General features: G+C 29.7%; 5 protein-coding genes and 1 non-coding gene across 6 annotated transcripts; 3 read left to right on the top strand and 3 right to left on the bottom strand.

The window, feature by feature from the left end:
- Nucleotides 1-40: 40 nt before the first annotated feature.
- On the bottom strand, nt 41-2,005 carry PPL_05413 (FNIP repeat-containing protein; the record flags this gene model as incomplete). The annotated part of the gene is made up of 3 exons (XM_020576295.1): nt 41-174; nt 693-1,760; nt 1,837-2,005. The coding sequence occupies 3 exons, from the start codon at nt 2,003-2,005 to the stop codon at nt 41-43; spliced, it is 1,371 nt and encodes a 456-aa protein (XP_020433544.1).
- A 917-nt stretch (nt 2,006-2,922) lies between these two features.
- On the bottom strand, nt 2,923-3,972 carry PPL_05412 (tetratricopeptide repeat protein; the record flags this gene model as incomplete). The annotated part of the gene is made up of 1 exon (XM_020576294.1): nt 2,923-3,972. The coding sequence occupies one exon, from the start codon at nt 3,970-3,972 to the stop codon at nt 2,923-2,925; it is 1,050 nt and encodes a 349-aa protein (XP_020433543.1).
- Nucleotides 3,973-4,678: 706 nt separating this feature from the next.
- On the top strand, nt 4,679-10,634 carry PPL_05411 (CIGB-like protein; the record flags this gene model as incomplete). The annotated part of the gene is made up of 10 exons (XM_020576293.1): nt 4,679-4,997; nt 5,084-5,162; nt 5,191-5,230; nt 5,333-6,335; nt 6,599-6,925; nt 7,024-8,331; nt 8,557-8,599; nt 9,006-9,359; nt 9,527-9,641; nt 9,795-10,634. 10 exons carry the CDS (start codon nt 4,679-4,681, stop codon nt 10,632-10,634), a joined length of 4,428 nt encoding a protein of 1,475 aa, XP_020433542.1.
- Nucleotides 10,635-11,897: 1,263 nt separating this feature from the next.
- PPL_05410 (uncharacterized protein) lies at nt 11,898-13,620 on the top strand (the record flags this gene model as incomplete). The annotated part of the gene is made up of 2 exons (XM_020576292.1): nt 11,898-12,216; nt 12,293-13,620. The coding sequence occupies 2 exons, from the start codon at nt 11,898-11,900 to the stop codon at nt 13,618-13,620; spliced, it is 1,647 nt and encodes a 548-aa protein (XP_020433541.1).
- A 728-nt stretch (nt 13,621-14,348) lies between these two features.
- On the bottom strand, nt 14,349-14,419 carry PPL_05409. The gene has a single exon. It is a non-coding gene; the product is annotated as a tRNA-His (tRNA).
- Nucleotides 14,420-14,897: 478 nt separating this feature from the next.
- Nucleotides 14,898-17,772, top strand: PPL_05408 (uncharacterized protein; the record flags this gene model as incomplete). Its single annotated transcript, XM_020576291.1, has 9 exons — nt 14,898-15,272; nt 15,360-15,590; nt 15,760-15,971; nt 16,020-16,442; nt 16,524-16,739; nt 16,827-17,163; nt 17,251-17,353; nt 17,424-17,500; nt 17,578-17,772. 9 exons carry the CDS (start codon nt 14,898-14,900, stop codon nt 17,770-17,772), a joined length of 2,169 nt encoding a protein of 722 aa, XP_020433540.1.
- Nucleotides 17,773-18,163: the final 391 nt, after the last annotated feature.

Here is an 18,163-nt window from a genome sequence, read left to right as displayed (position 1 = left end):
ATAAATAATTTTAAAATGATTATTTATTAAACTAATCAAATTAGTTGTATCTTTTACAAATGAGCTTACCCGTGCTTTGTCGATCATATTTATATTCTTGAAAATTATACATTTTAATACGATAAGTATTAAAATATAGATATTTATCTGTTTCATTGAACCATCTTTTACAAACTAGATTGACACATATTCTATCTATGTTGTCTTCAAGATATTATCTTTGATAATAATAAATGTGATTAATTATATTTATAAAAGATCAATAATGATCTACAAATTTGATAAAAAATTAGAATTAATAATAAATTTTAAACAAATTAACTTCTTTTTTTTTTTTTTTAATTAAACAATAAAGTTTGACTTATATAAATTTTTATTTGGTTCTTTTGCAATAAAAGTATCTGATTTTGTTGTTTATTGATAATTAGTGGTAATGTAGTCTTAGATTGAGTATTTAGTTCATGCATGAATGAATTCTGATAATATACGTGATACAATCCCAGCATGGAATTTGTATCTTGGTTGACCAAAAATGAGATACTGATCATCATATATCTTTCGAACATGGAGATCTACTTGTTGTTTGTAATCGACAAAACACAAGTTGGTGACTGATTTAGGTGTGTCGAAAACTTTGTCCAACAAATTAGAAGGAACAGTCAGTGATTTTACAGAGTGTGGAATCGGTATACCTGTGAATCGTTCGGAACTAGAAAAATATTTTATCACGACTTCTTCGACACTGTTTGGAATTTCGGATTCAATTAGATTGATTGTTTTATAGTATTGACATATGATCTTCCTCACTGACGATGGAATTGAGTATCGATCTTTTTCAGCAAATTTAAACTGACCGTTTCCAAAATATAAAGTTTCTACACCATATGGAATATACCTTAAAATCGATTCACTATTGCCAAATTTCAGATGCAATTCCTTGATCTTCAGATTGTCAAGTGATTCTTGTTTGTTTCCATCGACACAGAGCCTTTCGAAATGATATTGTGATCGATCTTTGAATATCTCATCGATATCATATTCTGTTGTACGGTGTATATCGAGATATTTGATTGAAGGTGATAGAGATGACACGAGACGACATGGAGATTGAAAATCTAAACTCGTAAGAGAATCTGGTAGATCTGACAAGTCTATTGTGCCAGTGGAATCATAAACTCTATTAAAGAGTGTTAGAGTTGTAAGATTGTTCAGCGATTTTATGAATGGAAACCATTTGAAATTTCCAAACACCAAAGTACAAAGTGATTCTGGTAATACTCCATCTGATATCGCACTTCTACCCTTATGAATAAGGACTCTAAGATTTGGAGGAAGTGATCCAACTTTAAGTGGTTTATCATAATCACCTCCCAATTCTAAGAATGTTAAAGATGATGGTAATACATGAGGTTCGAGTCTTTTGTTGAAGTATGGAGCAAATTTCAGTTTCTTCAATGTATTTGGAAGAACACCTGCCAAGATTCGTTCATCAAAATCTGATTCCCAATCAAATTTCAGTTTCTCTAGTTTCGGTGGAAGATAACCTGCCAATGACCCTTTGAATTCATGATTAAATGTTATCGCTGTCAAATTCGCAGGTAATACACTTTTTAAACTAGGTATTTTTTTTAGCTTGAATACATTTGAATTCGATATCATTCCATAGAGTATCTCTGTTTCCTTTTTGCCAAGTTCATCATTTGTTTTCAAAAAAACTTTGGTGATATTTGGTGTAATCTTATCTTTTGTTTTGCCTCTACCTGTATTGTATATTTAAAATAAACGATTAGCATTTGTATATTTTATAAAACAACACTGTCAATACCAATATCTTACCTAAATCTATCGAATAGTCTGTTTCATAAGAACTACTACCATATCCATATGACAGAGTGCAATTACTCTTTTGATTGAATGATCTGAATAATAATGATCGATATGATTCTAATGTAAATACACTCTTACGAAAATCACTTTCACGATCTTCTTCTTGAAAACAAGACATTTTAATATTATCGGTATTAAAATATAGATATTTATCTCTTTCATTGAACCATCTTTTACAAACTAAACTGACACATTCTATCTATGTTATCTTCAAGATAACTAATTATCTTTAATAACAATAAATGTGATAAATCAACAATCATTGAATTTTGAAAATAAATATTATAATAGAGAGAAGAAATATATTTAATATTTGTCAAACAAAAAATAAAAATTACACAGGCGACCCACATTATTTTTAAATGGGGTTCTAAGAAAAAAAAAATTACAAATCATATCCCTCATAATGTTACGAAAGCACGTTTTTTTATATGAGGGTTTACTAACATAATATTCTGTTATTAATTATCAATGTATGTAGTTAATAAATGTTCACTCTTTAAATTTCATCTCTCTAAAGATGACAAACTAACAATTCAACACATAAATTAGTAAATCTTCCACATAATCTCAACGATTGTTTATAACTTTAAAGATATTATAGACAAGATTTGTTTTACTTTAGTTTGTAAAAGATGGTTCGATAATAGAAATGGATATCTATTTTTTGATACCAATAGTTTATATTGTATCTATAAAGATAGTTCAGGAATCACATTGAATTCATATCGATCTTTAATATCTGAATCACTTGACAAAAAGAAACAACGTACTATGTTCATCACACCAAATAAAAATAATTAGATATAGGTAAAATTGTTGATTGATCATGATTATTTTTAAAACTATATTATTAACTTATTTATCTTATATATATTTTCATGAAATCGATATAAAACATTTTGAAAGAAATACAAAGCTAGGAAATGCGATATAGATATGAGTCAGATTCAATAAATAAATCTACACAGTTACGATATATTTGGTAGCTATACAAATAATTGTTAGTAAATTATTATCTTTTTCTTTTTTTATTTATTTAATTCTCGCTTTTTGAAGTAGTTGTCTCCTAGACAATTGTTCACCATTTGGAAATGAAATTCTAGTGTGTTTGTCTAAAAGAGTTAATCCAATTTCTTTATAAATATAAGTTTGTGTGGGATCACAATTAATTGCTTCTATCAAAAGTTGTTGTTTTGTCATAGTCACTGAATTACCGAGTGTTATAGTTTCTTTTGATTCCAGCTCTAAGGCAAGATCATAGTATGCAAAGTACGAAATTGGATCGATTTGTATCGCTTTTATGTATAGCTGTTTCTTTGTCAATGTTTCACCATTGGGTAGAGTTATAGATTCGTCGTGTTCAAGATCGTTTCCTAGATTATTGATTGCCGAATAGTTTGAAGGATCAAGTGATATCGTCTTTAAATTGAGTTGTTTACTATTCATCGATTGACCATTAGGAAGTTTAATAGTTTCATTTCCAATTAGTAACATGGCAAGGTTAACATATTGTGGTGGATAGTTTGGATCATTCTCTATTCCTTTCAATAGCAGTTGTCGCTTTGTCATTATTTGTCCATCGTTCAATCTGATTGATCCAAAATCAGTGAGAGTAAGTGCAAGATTGTTATAGCAATCGGAATTGTCGGAATTGGAGTGCTCTATTGATTTCAAGTAAAGTTGTTGCGCTGTCATTGATTCACCGTTCAGGAGGGTGATAGTTGTCTTTGATTCAGGTAGTGTCAATGCAAGGTTATAATATGAGTTTGAATAGAATGGATCGATATCGAGTGCTTTCAAGTAGAGTTGTTGTTCGGACATTGATTGACCCGATGGAAGAATAATCGATAATCGTTTCTCCGATGAAATATTCACCGCTAACTTGTAGTATGCAACGGCATTGTTTGGATCGAGAGCAATAACTTTCCAAAAGAGTTGTTCTTTCGTTATTGATTCACCTGATAGAAGTAATGTCGTTTGTTGTTCATGTTTATCTAATATCATTGCAAGTTGAAAGAGTGCATCTCTATCATTTGAATTGATATCAATCGCTTTCAAATAGTCTTGTTTTTCGTTTTCCATTCTAAATGAAGAAATAATTATTACAATAAATATTAAAAACTAGTATACTAGTTTTGTTTTGAGGGAATGATTCTTGGAATTTTATTTTTTTTAAGATAATCTGAATTCATTTGCGATCATATTTTTATTGTTCTAAAGATGATCAATAACCTAATCTATTGTCAATCATTGTTAATAATTTGAAAGATAATATCGACAAGATTTGTTTAGTTTAGTTAAGAGAAGAGAGATATTGTTTAGACGAGACAGATAAACTATTTATAAAACTTTATGATTTGATAAGCAAATCTAAGGTAACAAGTATCGAGGATTGTCTGATTTGAAAACATAGAATACCAATGAATATCACCACACTTCTTATGGACATTGATATTGTTCCTTTGTCATGGATGAAGTCAATCAAGTATCTCGAGAATCCTAGATCTCTTGTGTTTATAACCTTTATGGTAGTTTAGATCTACCGAAATCACTGACCAAACTGGACATTCCCCACCCATTAAAGTTACAATCGGCATTGCCTAATTCCATCAGAGATCTGATACTTGCCAACTCAGAGTATGACATTGACGAATTATTGTTCGCAGATCGCACACTTTATCATTTGGAATTTTATAAAAAACCAAGAATACCACAAAGAATAAAACAATATTTTTTTAATTTTTGTTCAAATCTGAATTGCGATCATATTAATTTCATCTCTCTAAAGATGACAAACAATAACAATTCAACACATAAATTAGTAAATCTTCCACATATTCTATTGTCAAACATTGTTAATAATTTGAATGATAATATCGACAAGATTTGTTTTAGTTTAGTTTGTAAAAGATGGTTTGATGATAGAAATAGATATCTATTGTTTGATACCAATAATTTATATTATATTTATAAAGATAGTTCCAGAATCACATTGAATTCATATCGATCTTTAATATTAGAGTCACTTGACAAAAAGAAACAACGTACTATGTTCATCACACCAAACAAAAATTATCTTTATCTATATGATCATTTAATAGATCTAGGTAAATAATATATCTAAAAAATTGTTGATTGATCATGATTATTTTTAAAAATATATTATTAACTTTATTTATCTTTTATATTAAAGATTCAATTGAAAGTAAAGATGAAATCGATCAAAACATCGTGAAAGTAATACAAACCACGAAAATGCAAAATAGAGATGAGTCAGATAAACTGTTTACAAAACTTTAGTAAATCTAATGTAACTTGTATAGAATTGTCTGACTTTAATGTATGAAATACCAATGAATATCACCTCACTGGTTTTCGATTATTCAAAGGTTGTTTTCCACCCAAGTTGAAGAAACTGAAATTTGATTACAATTTCAATCAGGTGATTGAAGTAGGTGTATTACCTGATACATTGGAGAGTTTAGAGATTTTTTATATCCACCAAATATTGGAACCTGGAGTATTACCGACATCACTGAAGATATTAAGAGTCATTGGTCTCACACCCAATAAATATCTCAAAGTTGGATCGTTACCACCAAATCTAGAGGAATTCACTCACAATGGAATAGATATTATAGATTTTGGTCCAAACATACTACCAAATTCGTTAATCACACTGGAAAAAGTTCCTGTCTCATGGATGAAGTCAATCAAGCATCTAGAAAATCTTAGATCGCTAAAGTTTTGGACAAATATTGGTTGTTTAGATCTAAGTGATCTACCGAAATCACTTACCAGGCTAGAAATTTCCCACTCATTAAAGTTAACGTCGGCATTGCCTACTTCTATCAGATATCTCAGACTTGCCGATTCAAATTATGACATTGACGAATTATTCCCAGATCGCACACTTTATCATTTGGAATATCTACAAGTGTCGGCATTCAAACAAGAATCACTTGATGGTTTGGATATCAAGAGTTTGTGCCTCGATAGAGATTTTGGCTTTCGAGAGAAATCGGAAACACTCAGAGTCATTCCATTTGGTGTTGAAACACTTGATATGAGGTTAGCACTCCAGTTCAAACAGGATTCACTTCCATCATCTTTGAAAACACTCGATGTTAACAATATGAACTGTTTCAAACGTCCAGGAATTATTCCAAACTCTGTGAATAATCTTATTATTCGAGAGCGTTGTGAAATAGAAGATGGAATTCTCCCAGATTCTGTTCAAAACATTAAATTGAGAGAAGTTCTATTTCCAACCAAAATGGTTGACAACATTACTATCCAAAATTCCAAAGATAATAAGTGTTCGATTCGAAAACTGGATGATCAATATTACATTGTTTTTGGTCATCAAAATAACCAATTCATTGCGAGTCTATTCCACAAATCAATGCTTTTTGACAAAGAAAATATTGTAAAAATAATTTGTGGTAATTAACGTAAGTGGAGAAAATATTGTACTTATAGATACCCTACTTACATATCAAATAAATAAAAATAAAACATTTGGAGCAAAAAAAAAAAATCGTTATATTGGGTTACAAGCAAGAGAATTGTAACCCACTTATAACACAATGCAGAAATATCACACTTTTCTGACAAATTTAACATAAAAAGAATAGAATTTTATTCTTAAAATATTTTTTTTGTTGTATCTTTAATGAATGTTTGTTGTTTTTTCATTTCATCTCAGCTAAAATGACAATAAACAATAACAATTCAACACATAAATTAGTAAATCTTCCACATATTCTATTATCAAACATTGTTAATAATTTGAAAGATAATATCGACAAGATTTGTTTTAGTTTAGTTTGTAAAAGATGGTTCGACGATAGAAATAGATATCTATTGTTTGATACCGATAGTTTATATTGTATCGATAAAGATATTTCAAGAATCACATTGAATTCATATCGATCTTTAATATCTGAATCACTTGACAAAAAGAAACAACGTACTATGTTAGTCACATCAGGAGAGATCTTTCTCGGTATTTATGATCATTTATTAGATCTAGGTAATTATATTCTTTACAAATAATATCTTTACAACTATTGACTGTTTATTTCAACTCTATTTACTGATTTACCATTATTTTACTTCAATTTTCTTCAGATTCAATTGAAAGTACAGATGAACTCGATCAAAACATAGAGAAATTAACATTGAACAGAGCAATACTGATTAGAAGCGAACCAGTTAAACTATTTACAAAACTTTATGATTTGATTAGTAAATCTAATGTAACTTCTATAGAGGATTGTCCAACTTTAAAACATAGAATACCAATGAATATCACCTCACTGGTTTTCGACCATTATTTTAATGAACCATTGTTCAAAGGTTGTTTTCCACCAAACTTGAAGAAACTGAAATTTAATCACAGTTTCGATCAGGTGATCGAAGTAGGTGTATTACCTGATACATTGGAGAGTTTAGAGATGTTTAAACTCAACCAAATATTGGAACCTGGAGTATTACCGACATCACTGAAGATTTTTAGAATCTGGAATATAGCACCCGATGACTATCTCAAAGTTAGATCGTTACCATCGAATCTAGAGGAATTCATTCACAATTGCAGTGATGTTTCTATCGATCCAGAAGTACTACCAAATTCGTTAATCACACTACAAGATGTACCTTTGTCATGGATGAAGTCAATCAAGTATCTCGAAAATCTTAGGTCCCTAAGGTTATGTAACAATCCTGGTTTATTAGATCTAAGTGATCTACCGAAATCACTAACCAGATTGGACATTTCCTACCCACTAAAGTTAAAATCGGCATTGCCTACTTCGATCAGACATCTCAGTCTTGCCAATTCTGTTTATGACATAGACGAATTATTCCCAGATCGTACACTTTATCATTTGGAATATCTACAACTATCGATATTCAAAAAAGAATCACTTGATGGTTTGGATATCAAGAGATTGTGTTTGGAATATTATTATAAAGGATTGGCTCCAGTTGAGACAGAAACACTCAGATCCATACCATTTGGTGTTGAAACACTTGAGATTTGGTGCGACCTCCAGTTCAATCTTAATCCACTTCCATCATCTTTGAAAACACTCGATGTTTACAATATGAAAAGTTTCACAGGTCCAGGAATTATTCCAAACTCTGTTAATCATCTTATCATTCACGAGAACGGTTCTCATATCGATATAGCTGATGGAATTATCCCAGATTCTGTTCAAAACATTAAATTGACAATATCTTTATTTCCAACCACCAAAATGGTTGACAACATTACTTTCGAAGATTATGATAAAAACTTTTGGAACAATTCTTTAGATCTAAGTGATAGTAGTTGTTCGATTCGCAAACTCGATGATCAATATTACATCGTGTTTGGCCATCACATTTACCAATTCATTGCAAAGTCTATTCCACAAATCAATGTTTTTAGACAAAGTTAATGTTGTAAAAATACTTAAAGATATTAAAATAAAATAATAATAATAATGCTATTATAATTATTACCAAATTGTTTAAAGAACATTTCTTTTTGGTTTTTTTTTTTGTTGTAACTTTGCAACAATTTTTCAAGCTTTCAAATTTAAAATCTTAAATATATCTTAAAAATTGTTGATTGATTTTTAAAAATATATTATTAACTTTATTTATCTTATATTAAAGATTCAATTGGAAGTATTCATGAAATCGATCAAAACATCGGAAAGTAATACAAAGCAAGGAAATGCGAGATTGATATGATTCAGATAAACTGTATACAAAACTTTATGATTTGTTTTTAAACCCTAATATAAAAAAATTTTATTTTTTTTGGACCCATGCCAAAAAGTGATTTTTAGTGTACCCTCATATAAATTTTTTGTTTTTTTTTCTTACATCAAACCTATATAAAAAGATGATGGGAGAACAGGAATTGAACTCTCATTTTGAAAAAAAAATAGAAAATTGCAAATAAAAATGATTTTTTTTTGACCTTGATTGTGACAACATAAGATTTTTTGTGAAAATATCAACAGATCGAAATTTGGATTTCCTTATTTGTGTTGAAAACAAGATAATGCGCAGACGAAAGGTCCAATATCACACTTTTCTGACTAATTTAAAATAAAAAGAATAGAATATTTATTCTTAAAATATTTTTTTGTTTTATCTTTTAAAACAAAATTTTTTTTGATTTGCGATCATTTCATCTCAGCTAAAATGACAATAAACAATGACAATTCAACACATAAATTAGTAAATCTTTCACATATTCTATTATCAAACATTGTTAATAATTTGAAAGATAACACCGACAAGATTTGTTTTAGTTTAGTTTGTAAAAGATGGTTCGACGATAGAAATAGATATCTATTGTTTGATACCGATAGTTTATATTGTGTCTATAAAGATAGTTCAAGAATCACATTGAATTCATATCGATCTTTAATATCTGAATCACTTGACAAAAAGAAACAACGTACTATGTTAGTCACATCAGGAGAGATCTTTCTCGGTATTTATGATCATTTATTAGATCTAGGTAATTATATTCTTTACAAATAATATCTTTACAACTATTGACTGTTTATTTAACTATATTTACTGATTTACCATTATTTTACTTCAATTTTCTTCAGATTCAATATGAAAGTACAGATGAACTCGATCTCAACATAGAGAAATTAACATTGAACAGAGCAATACTGATTAGAAGCGAACCAGTTAAACTATTTACAAAACTTTATGATTTGATTAGTAAATCTAATGTAACTTCTATAGAGGATTGTCCGACTTTAAAACATAGAATACCAATGAATATCACCTCCCTGGTTTTCGACAATTATTTTAATGAACGGTTATTCAAAGGTTGTTTTCCACCAAACTTGAAGAAACTGAAATTTAATCACAGTTTCAATCAGGTGATTGAAGTAGGTGTATTACCTGATACATTGGAGAGTTTAGAGATGTCTAAACTCAACCAAATATTGGAACCTGGAGTATTACCGACATCACTGAAGATATTAAGAGTCATAGGTGAAACACCCGACAAATATCTCAAAGTTGGATCGTTACCATCGAATCTAGAGGAATTCATTCACAATTGCAGTGAGGTTTCTATCGATCCAGAAGTACTACCAAATTCGTTAATCACACTACAAGATGTACCTTTGTCATGGATGAAGTCAATCAAGTATCTCGAAAATCTTAGATCTCTAGTGTTGACTGATGGTACTGGTTTATTAGATCTAAGTGATCTACCGAAATCACTTACCAGATTGGACATTTTCCACCCACTAAAGTTACAATCGGCATTGCCTACTTCGATCAGACATCTCAGTCTTGCCGATTCAAAGTATGACATTGACGAATTGTTCCCAGATCGCACACTTTATCATTTGGAATATCTACAACTATCGGCATTCAAAAAAGAATCACTTGATGGTTTGGATATCAAGAGATTGTGTTTGGAATATTATTATAAAGGAGTTGAGATAAAAACACTCAGATCCATACCATTTGGTGTTGAAACACTTGAGATTTGGTGCGACCTCCAGTTCAATCTTAATCCACTTCCATCATCTTTGAAAACACTCGATGTTTACAATATGAACTGTTTCACAGGTCCAGGAATTATTCCAAACTCTGTTAATCATCTTATCATTCACGAGAACGGTTCTCACTTCGATATAGCTGATGGAATTCTCCCAGATTCTGTTCAAAACATTAAATTGTCACATATCTTTATTTCCAATGATTGACAACATTACTTTCAAAGATTTCAATGATAATGAGTTTTGGAACGATTCTGGTTGTTTAGATCTAAGTGATAGTAGTTGTTCGATTCGAAAACTCGATGATCAATATTACATCGTGTTTGGCCAACACAATAACCAATTCATTGCAAGTCTATTCCACAAATCAATGTTTTTAGACAAAGTTAATGTTGTAAAAATACTTAAAGATATTAAAATAAAATAATAATAATAATGCTATTATAATTATTACCAAATTGTTTAAAGAACATTTCTTTTTGGTTTTTTTTTTTGTTGTAACTTTTAAAACAAATTTTTTTTTAATTTTTCTTCAAATTTAAAATCTAGGTAAAGAATATATTAAAAAATTGTTGATTGACCATGATTATATTCAAAAATATATTATTAACTTTATTTATCTGATATTAAAGATTCAATTGGCAGTTTTCATGAAATCGATCAAAACATCGGAAAGTAATACAAAGCAAGGAAATGCGAGATCGATATAGAGACGATTCAGATAAACTGTTTACAAAACTTTATGATTTGATTAGCAAATCTAATGTAACAAGTGCAAAGCAGTGTCAAACTATAAATTATGGAATACCAATGAATATCACTACACTAGAATTTTCTTTTGATTTTAATGAAGGGTTATTCAAAGGTTGTTTTCCACCCAATCTGAAGAGATTGAAATTTCTTGGCGGTTTCAATCAGGTGATCGAAGTAGGTGTATTACCTGGTACATTGGATATTAGGTTTATTATTATCATATTGTTATGTTAATCCTTACATATCAAAAAAAATAAATTAAATTTATATATAAATATTCAATATTGAATTAAATATGGTTAATGAGAAAAAAAACCGGTTTTCAAAAAAAAAAAACTTTCTTTCATCTAACGAACCCCTTATAAAACGATGATCGGCGAAAAGGAATTGAAGTCTACTGTGGAAAAAAACAGAATTTGCAGAAAAAAATTATTTTTTTTTGACCTTGATTGTGACAACAACAGATTTTTTGTACCGAGCTTGAAATATCAACATATCGAATTCCATTATTCAAATTTAAAACAAATTTAATAAATACGAATTTTTTGACTCGAAATAACATGTTTTTTAAATTTTTTATACAACATTTTGTTTTGGAAAAATCCAAGAATGAATTTTTTGTCTGTTGCCCGAATTTAGCACACTTGTATCTTTTAAAACAAATTTTTTTTTAATTTTTGTTCAAATCTGAATTGAGATCATTTTATCTTATCAAAAATGACAATAAACAATAACAATTCAACACATAAATTAGTAAATCTTTCACATATTCTATTATCAACGATTGTTAATAATTTGAAAGATAATATCGACAAGATTTGTTTTAGTTTAGTTTGTAAAAGATGGTTCGACGATAGAAATAGATATCTATTGTTTGATACCGATAGTTTATATTGTGTCTATAAAGATAGTTCAAGGATCACATTGAATTCATATCGATCTTTAATATTAGAGTCACTTGACAAAAAGAAACAACGTACTGTGTACGTCACAAACGATACAAGTTATATTCTTGTTGATCATGTTATAGATTATGGTAAATATATCTTTAGAATTGTTGATTGATTGTTTTATTACTATTATTATTAACTTATCTTTATATATTTCTTCAGATTCAATTGAAAGTATGGATGAAATCGATCAAAATATAGTAGAAGTAACGGAAACTAGTGATATGCAAAAGAGAGAAGATTCAGATCAACTGTCTACTAAACTTTATGATTTGATTAGTAAATCTAATGTAACTAGTATAGTGGGTTGTCAAACTTTAAAACATAGAATACCAATGAATATCACCTCACTGGAATTTGGTTATCATTTTGATGAACAGTTATTCAAAGGTTGTTTTCCACCCAATCTGAAGAGATTGAAATTTCTTGGCGGTTTCAATCAGGTGATCGAAGTAGGTGTATTACCTGATACATTGGAGAGTTTAGAGATTTATACACTCAACCAAATATTGGAACCTGGAGTATTACCGACATCACTGAAGATATTAATAGTCACAGGTAAGACACCCAATAACTATCTCAAAGTTGGATCGTTACCATCGAATCTGGAGGAATTCATTCACAATTGCAGTGAGGTTTCTATCGATCCAGAAGTACTACCAAATTCGTTAATCACACTACATAATGTTCCTTTGTCATGGATGAAGTCAATCAAGTATCTCGAGAATCTTAGATCTCTAGTGTTGACTGATGGTTCTGGTTTATTAGATCTAAGTGATCTACCGAAATCATTGACAACACTGCACATTATAAACTCACTTACATTACAATCGGCATTACCTACTTCGATCAGACATCTCAGTCTTGCCAATTCTGTTTATGACATTGACGAATTGTTCCCAGATCGCACACTTTATCATTTGGAAAGTCTAAAAGAAATGGCATTCAAACAAGAATCACTTGATGGTTTGGATATCAAGAAGTTGTCTCTCCATTATTATTATGATGAGAATTCAGATACACTCAGAGTCATTCCGTTCGGTGTTGAAACACTTGAAATTAGTGTATGGTTTGCCTTTGATATCAAACAGGATTCACTTCCATCATCGTTGAAAACACTCAATGTTCACAATATGAACTGTTTCAAACGTCCAGGAATTATTCCAAACTCTGTGAATCATCTTATCATTGGAGAAGATAAAGATATTGTTTTACAAGAAGGAATTTTACCAGATTCTGTTCAAAACATTGAATTGAAAGCTGCTTATTTTCCAACTACTAAATTGGTTGACAATATTTCTTTCGAAGATGATGAAAATCATAAGTGTTCGATTCGAAAACTTGATGATCAATATTACATTTTGTTTGGCAAGCAAACACACAGACGATACTTTATGGCAGGCCTCTTACACAAATCAATGTTTGAAGAGAGATTCGATGTTATAAAAATGCTTAGTGGTAAAGATATTAGATTATATCATTTACCATAAAATAAGATCAATAAATAAATTTTTATTTAAATCTCTATTAAATTTATCAAAGAAGGTGTAAGTACAGCCAGAATATGCTGTTTCGTAGCACTCATGTTCAGTCAATTGCAGGTATTGATATTAACATGCTTGTTCATGTTTTATTTACGTTCACTCGGCAGTGTGAAATAGCCAATTAATTATTAACATCATTATAATAATTATTTTATTGATATTATTAAATAATAAGTTGAATAGTATTAGGATAGATCTAAAAGTAGGAATGTGTTGCTTTTTTCAGTAAAGAGTTAGTGATAAATGACTATTGGATATTAATTGAATTTTTTGCTGTTGGTATCGTCAATTTAGTGCGAGATGTGGCTGTATTCGGTAAGACAATGGCGAGTACAGCAGTGAACTTGAGACACTTCCTATGAGAGCAGAGAGAACAGAGATAACAGAGAACAATTAAGAGTTTTTAGAAACCTATATGAATGAATATCTCTTTATTTATTTGTTTACCTTTAACTTATAAGTTATAAACTTATATGAATGAGTATAACTTAAAGATAGTTTCTTTGAGAATAAAGAAAGAAAATTTAGGTTCATCTGTGTGATGCTTGAGGATCAGATAATATTTCGATAACATCCCTTTTGGCGTAGCGGGAAACCTGGTTATTTTTATTTTTATTTTTTATATTTTTCCAAACCGCATGCGGACATATAAATAATATTTAAAATGATTTAAGTGCTCGGACCTGGAATCGAACCAGGGTTAGGAGGACCACAACCTCATGTACTGCCACTATACGATCCGAGCTTATGATGATTCTCTTTTTCAGATCTAAGCCCATGAATCTTGAATAAAGAGGTCCTTCTTTCGCCATATCATATATATATAGCCTTGGGTACTGGTTTTGAACCGCGCATATGTATTCACTTCACCTTTATTTGGGTGGGTGAAGTTCATCATGGGTAATAGGGTTCTAATTCACCCGCCAACACATGTTCTCAATGACCAAAACATGTGTTGTGTCTGACCAATCAACGATCCTAAGAAAATAGCTAAAGCCAATCCAAACCATCTCAACAATCTCAATCCAAACCATCTCAACCATCTCAATCCAAACCATCTCAAGCTAAGCAATTAACAAAAAACTCAACATTTTAAGTGAAAAAATTTTTATGATTAAAGATTTTTTTTTTATTGTATATTATTTATTGTTTGTTATTAATAGAGAGAGAGAAAGAGAAGAGAAGCGAAGAGAATAGAAGAGAAGAGAGAAGAGATATAAATCATGAAAGCATTCTTTAATAAGTTATTAACGAGTGATAAGAATAATAATAATCACAAACAAAATCAAAGATGTTTAGCGGATTCTTTGAAAAAGGATGAGAAGAAGATGAATCATATTTATTTTGATCATAGATGTACAAATAACAAATTAAATATTAACGATCGATTGTTTATGAATGAAATATACTCTGGTAGACAACAAAGACTTAACAGCAGTAGTAGTAGACAATCCGACTATCTCGCTTGTCTAAGCAATACGAAATGTGCATTGGAATCACCCGAAACCAAAGCAGCAAGAGAGAATCAAGATTCTCATTTACTACAAACAAAACTAGTGGAATTAAATAGTTTTATTAAATTAAATAATTATACAGAGGTATGTAATGTTGTAATAACAACTATTTAATTTCGATAGATTCGATTCTTTGTGTTCTGTATATTAATATAGTTCAACTATATTTAGATGAAGAACTTATTAGATGATTTAATGGTTATTGTAAATGATACAACGTTAATGGAAGAGTTGGTGGATTTGAAGTGCCATCTGTTGTTGAATGATATCTTGGTTAGAAATGAACAGACGATAATGGCACCGAGAAAGAAAAGTCGTTCTTGGAGAAGAGAAGATACATTGGATCAAATATTCCTCTCGGTCATCTATATCTTGAATCAAATCTGTTCGACACAAACCAATGTAAGTGAATGGGCATTCGAAAACACAACACTCATCAACCTCTTGGTGTATTCACTGAGGAACCCAATCACCGCAGAGACTGCAGGTGCTTGTCTTAACGTACGTATTAAACAACAACAATAATAATAATAATACACAATTGTCTAACTTTCAACTTATATATATATAGTGGATATTTTCAATTAAAAGTCCATATGATCTTAGAAGAATACATAAACTATATGAATTTATCGGTGAGTTGGGTTCGGTTAGTCTGTTTATCTTTATCAAGGTGTTGTCTGCTTGTATTCATCCGCCAGATCCCAACGATGTCCAAACCATTCAGAAATCAATTGAGATTAAAAATACACAATATCCATTGTTTCAAATTAATCATTGTAAGTATATATATTGATAAAAAGTTGATTTATATATGTATATTAATAATAGTAATCATCATAATCTTAAAGCTTTATTATTAAATGCACCTAAATTAATTGAGAAAACATGTTTACTACTGGAGAAATCGACTAATCCGAAGTGGATACCACCTTCACTGCGACAGAACAATGGATTTACGAATGGCGGCGATTGGGATAGTCTGGATAGCTACGTACCGATGCATTTCAATAACGATCATATCCTAATGATATTCCAAGAGTTGAATCTCGACTCTGAAGGTATAGAGCCGTCAACTTACCTTAAACGCTACACCAACTGTGTGTTCCAGACGGAGCTACTCGTTTTCCTCTATGGTATCATGAACGGATCACGAAAACTTCAAACACTCTTGCTGATACAGAAACTAGGTTTCATACCGACACTCTACAAGATTATCAATAGTATCGATTGGACCAAATCATATTCCGATGAGTAAGTTGTTACTTTAAGTAAAAAGTCAATCAATCAATCAATGTCTAATTGTTTTTGTCTATCAACAATAACTACTACTAGTTATAATCCATTTCACATTCAAAAGATTCAGTCTTTGCGATATATTATATTGTTCTTTGATGTCGAAGTAATGTCGATTTTGAATGACTGCCTCTTGATTCCACAGTATGAAAAAGACTATATCAATGGTTTGACAAAGATGGATCAATCGAAAACCTATTGGTTACATTCAATCTATCAATCCTATTTGAAATCAAAGCATATTGATAAAGAAAGGTAAGTTAAATAGTTAATATAAAAACTATCGGTAGTAGTTGTTAACATATTAATATTGTTATTGCTTGTTGTTTTTTATATGCGCAGAACTTTCTTGATGTGTTGTATTCAATCATCTTTAAGAATGTCAAATATCCAAGTGAAACAATATTATGTTAATTTCGGTTTGATGGATTCACTCTACCAAGAGATCATCGAACAGAAACAACAGTTCTATCAGATGAATTTCGATCTGCTAGGAGAATTGCTAAAGAACAACTCACCACTGTACCATGATTTCACAAAGCGATGTACAGCCGATCCAAGTTCATTTAAACTACTCCAAAAGATTGTAATGGAGAACATTATCGATGCCAATGTATTTCTACGTGCAATCCTCTTGACTCATTCAGAATTACGATCATCCAATCAACTTAAATTCCAAGTAAGTAATCAAAAAAAAGAGTGTTATAATAGATTAAGGATCATTCAATTAATTATTACTCTAAATTCTACTTTTAAAACAAAATAGGATAATGAATATATTTTATTCGATTATATTGTCAGACAACACAGAAACAACATTTTAGAGACATTGATAGATAGTTTATCAGTTGAAACTTTACATTTAGAAAGTAAGTAAAAACATTAAAGTTAATAATAATAATATAAACTTATTAGTTAATTAATAATTATTTTTAATAGATCTATGTTGTTTAAATACTTTCTTGTTTATCTTACATGTATCAAAGGATTTCGGATATTTTGATGAATCTATAGTTGTATGTAATAATGATAATCGTTAACGATTTATTCTGATGATCACATATAAGTTTACTAACTTTTAACTTAATAATAGATGTTAAAATTACTTTGTAGGAATTCAACTGCTTTCACACAAAACTTTTTAGGTGTATTTGCTCTTTGGAAGAGTTTCTATGATCAAAACTCAAGAGATATCTTTAGTTTGGAGTACACTTCGAAATTGAAATTCCATGAAATCGCCAACCTTGTTACAATGATTGAAGAACAATTTACTGAACTTAATGTTTGAATCGGAAATAAATTAAATAGTAATAAAGTGTTCATATTTTATAGTAACTTTCAACTAACTAATTTAATCCATTCTTGACTCAAATTGATACTAATTACTTAAGAGGAATATATAATATATTGAAAAGATACTATGTGAAGAAAGAGTTTATTTATTTTTTTTTAAATATATTAGATTTTCTTTCAAAGAAGTACCAATGAATGAAGCTATGTTCAAAGACTATACAATTTCAAATACATATGTCGTTGGAAAATAACAATATCGAATATATAAAGATAAATATTATTTTCCAACAAAGAAATTGATTAATACCTATCTAAACTCATTAATTAATTAAAAAAAAAACAAAAAGGGAAAAAATTTTTGGAAAAATAAAAAATAAGCCCAAAAC

This window comes from Heterostelium album (assembly GCF_000004825.1).
Source record: "Heterostelium album PN500 unplaced genomic scaffold PPL_contig12, whole genome shotgun sequence".
Lineage (NCBI taxonomy): Eukaryota > Evosea > Eumycetozoa > Acytosteliales > Acytosteliaceae > Heterostelium > Heterostelium album.
The sequence above is the reverse complement of the archived record's forward strand: the minus strand, read 5'-3'. Positions and strand labels throughout refer to the sequence as shown.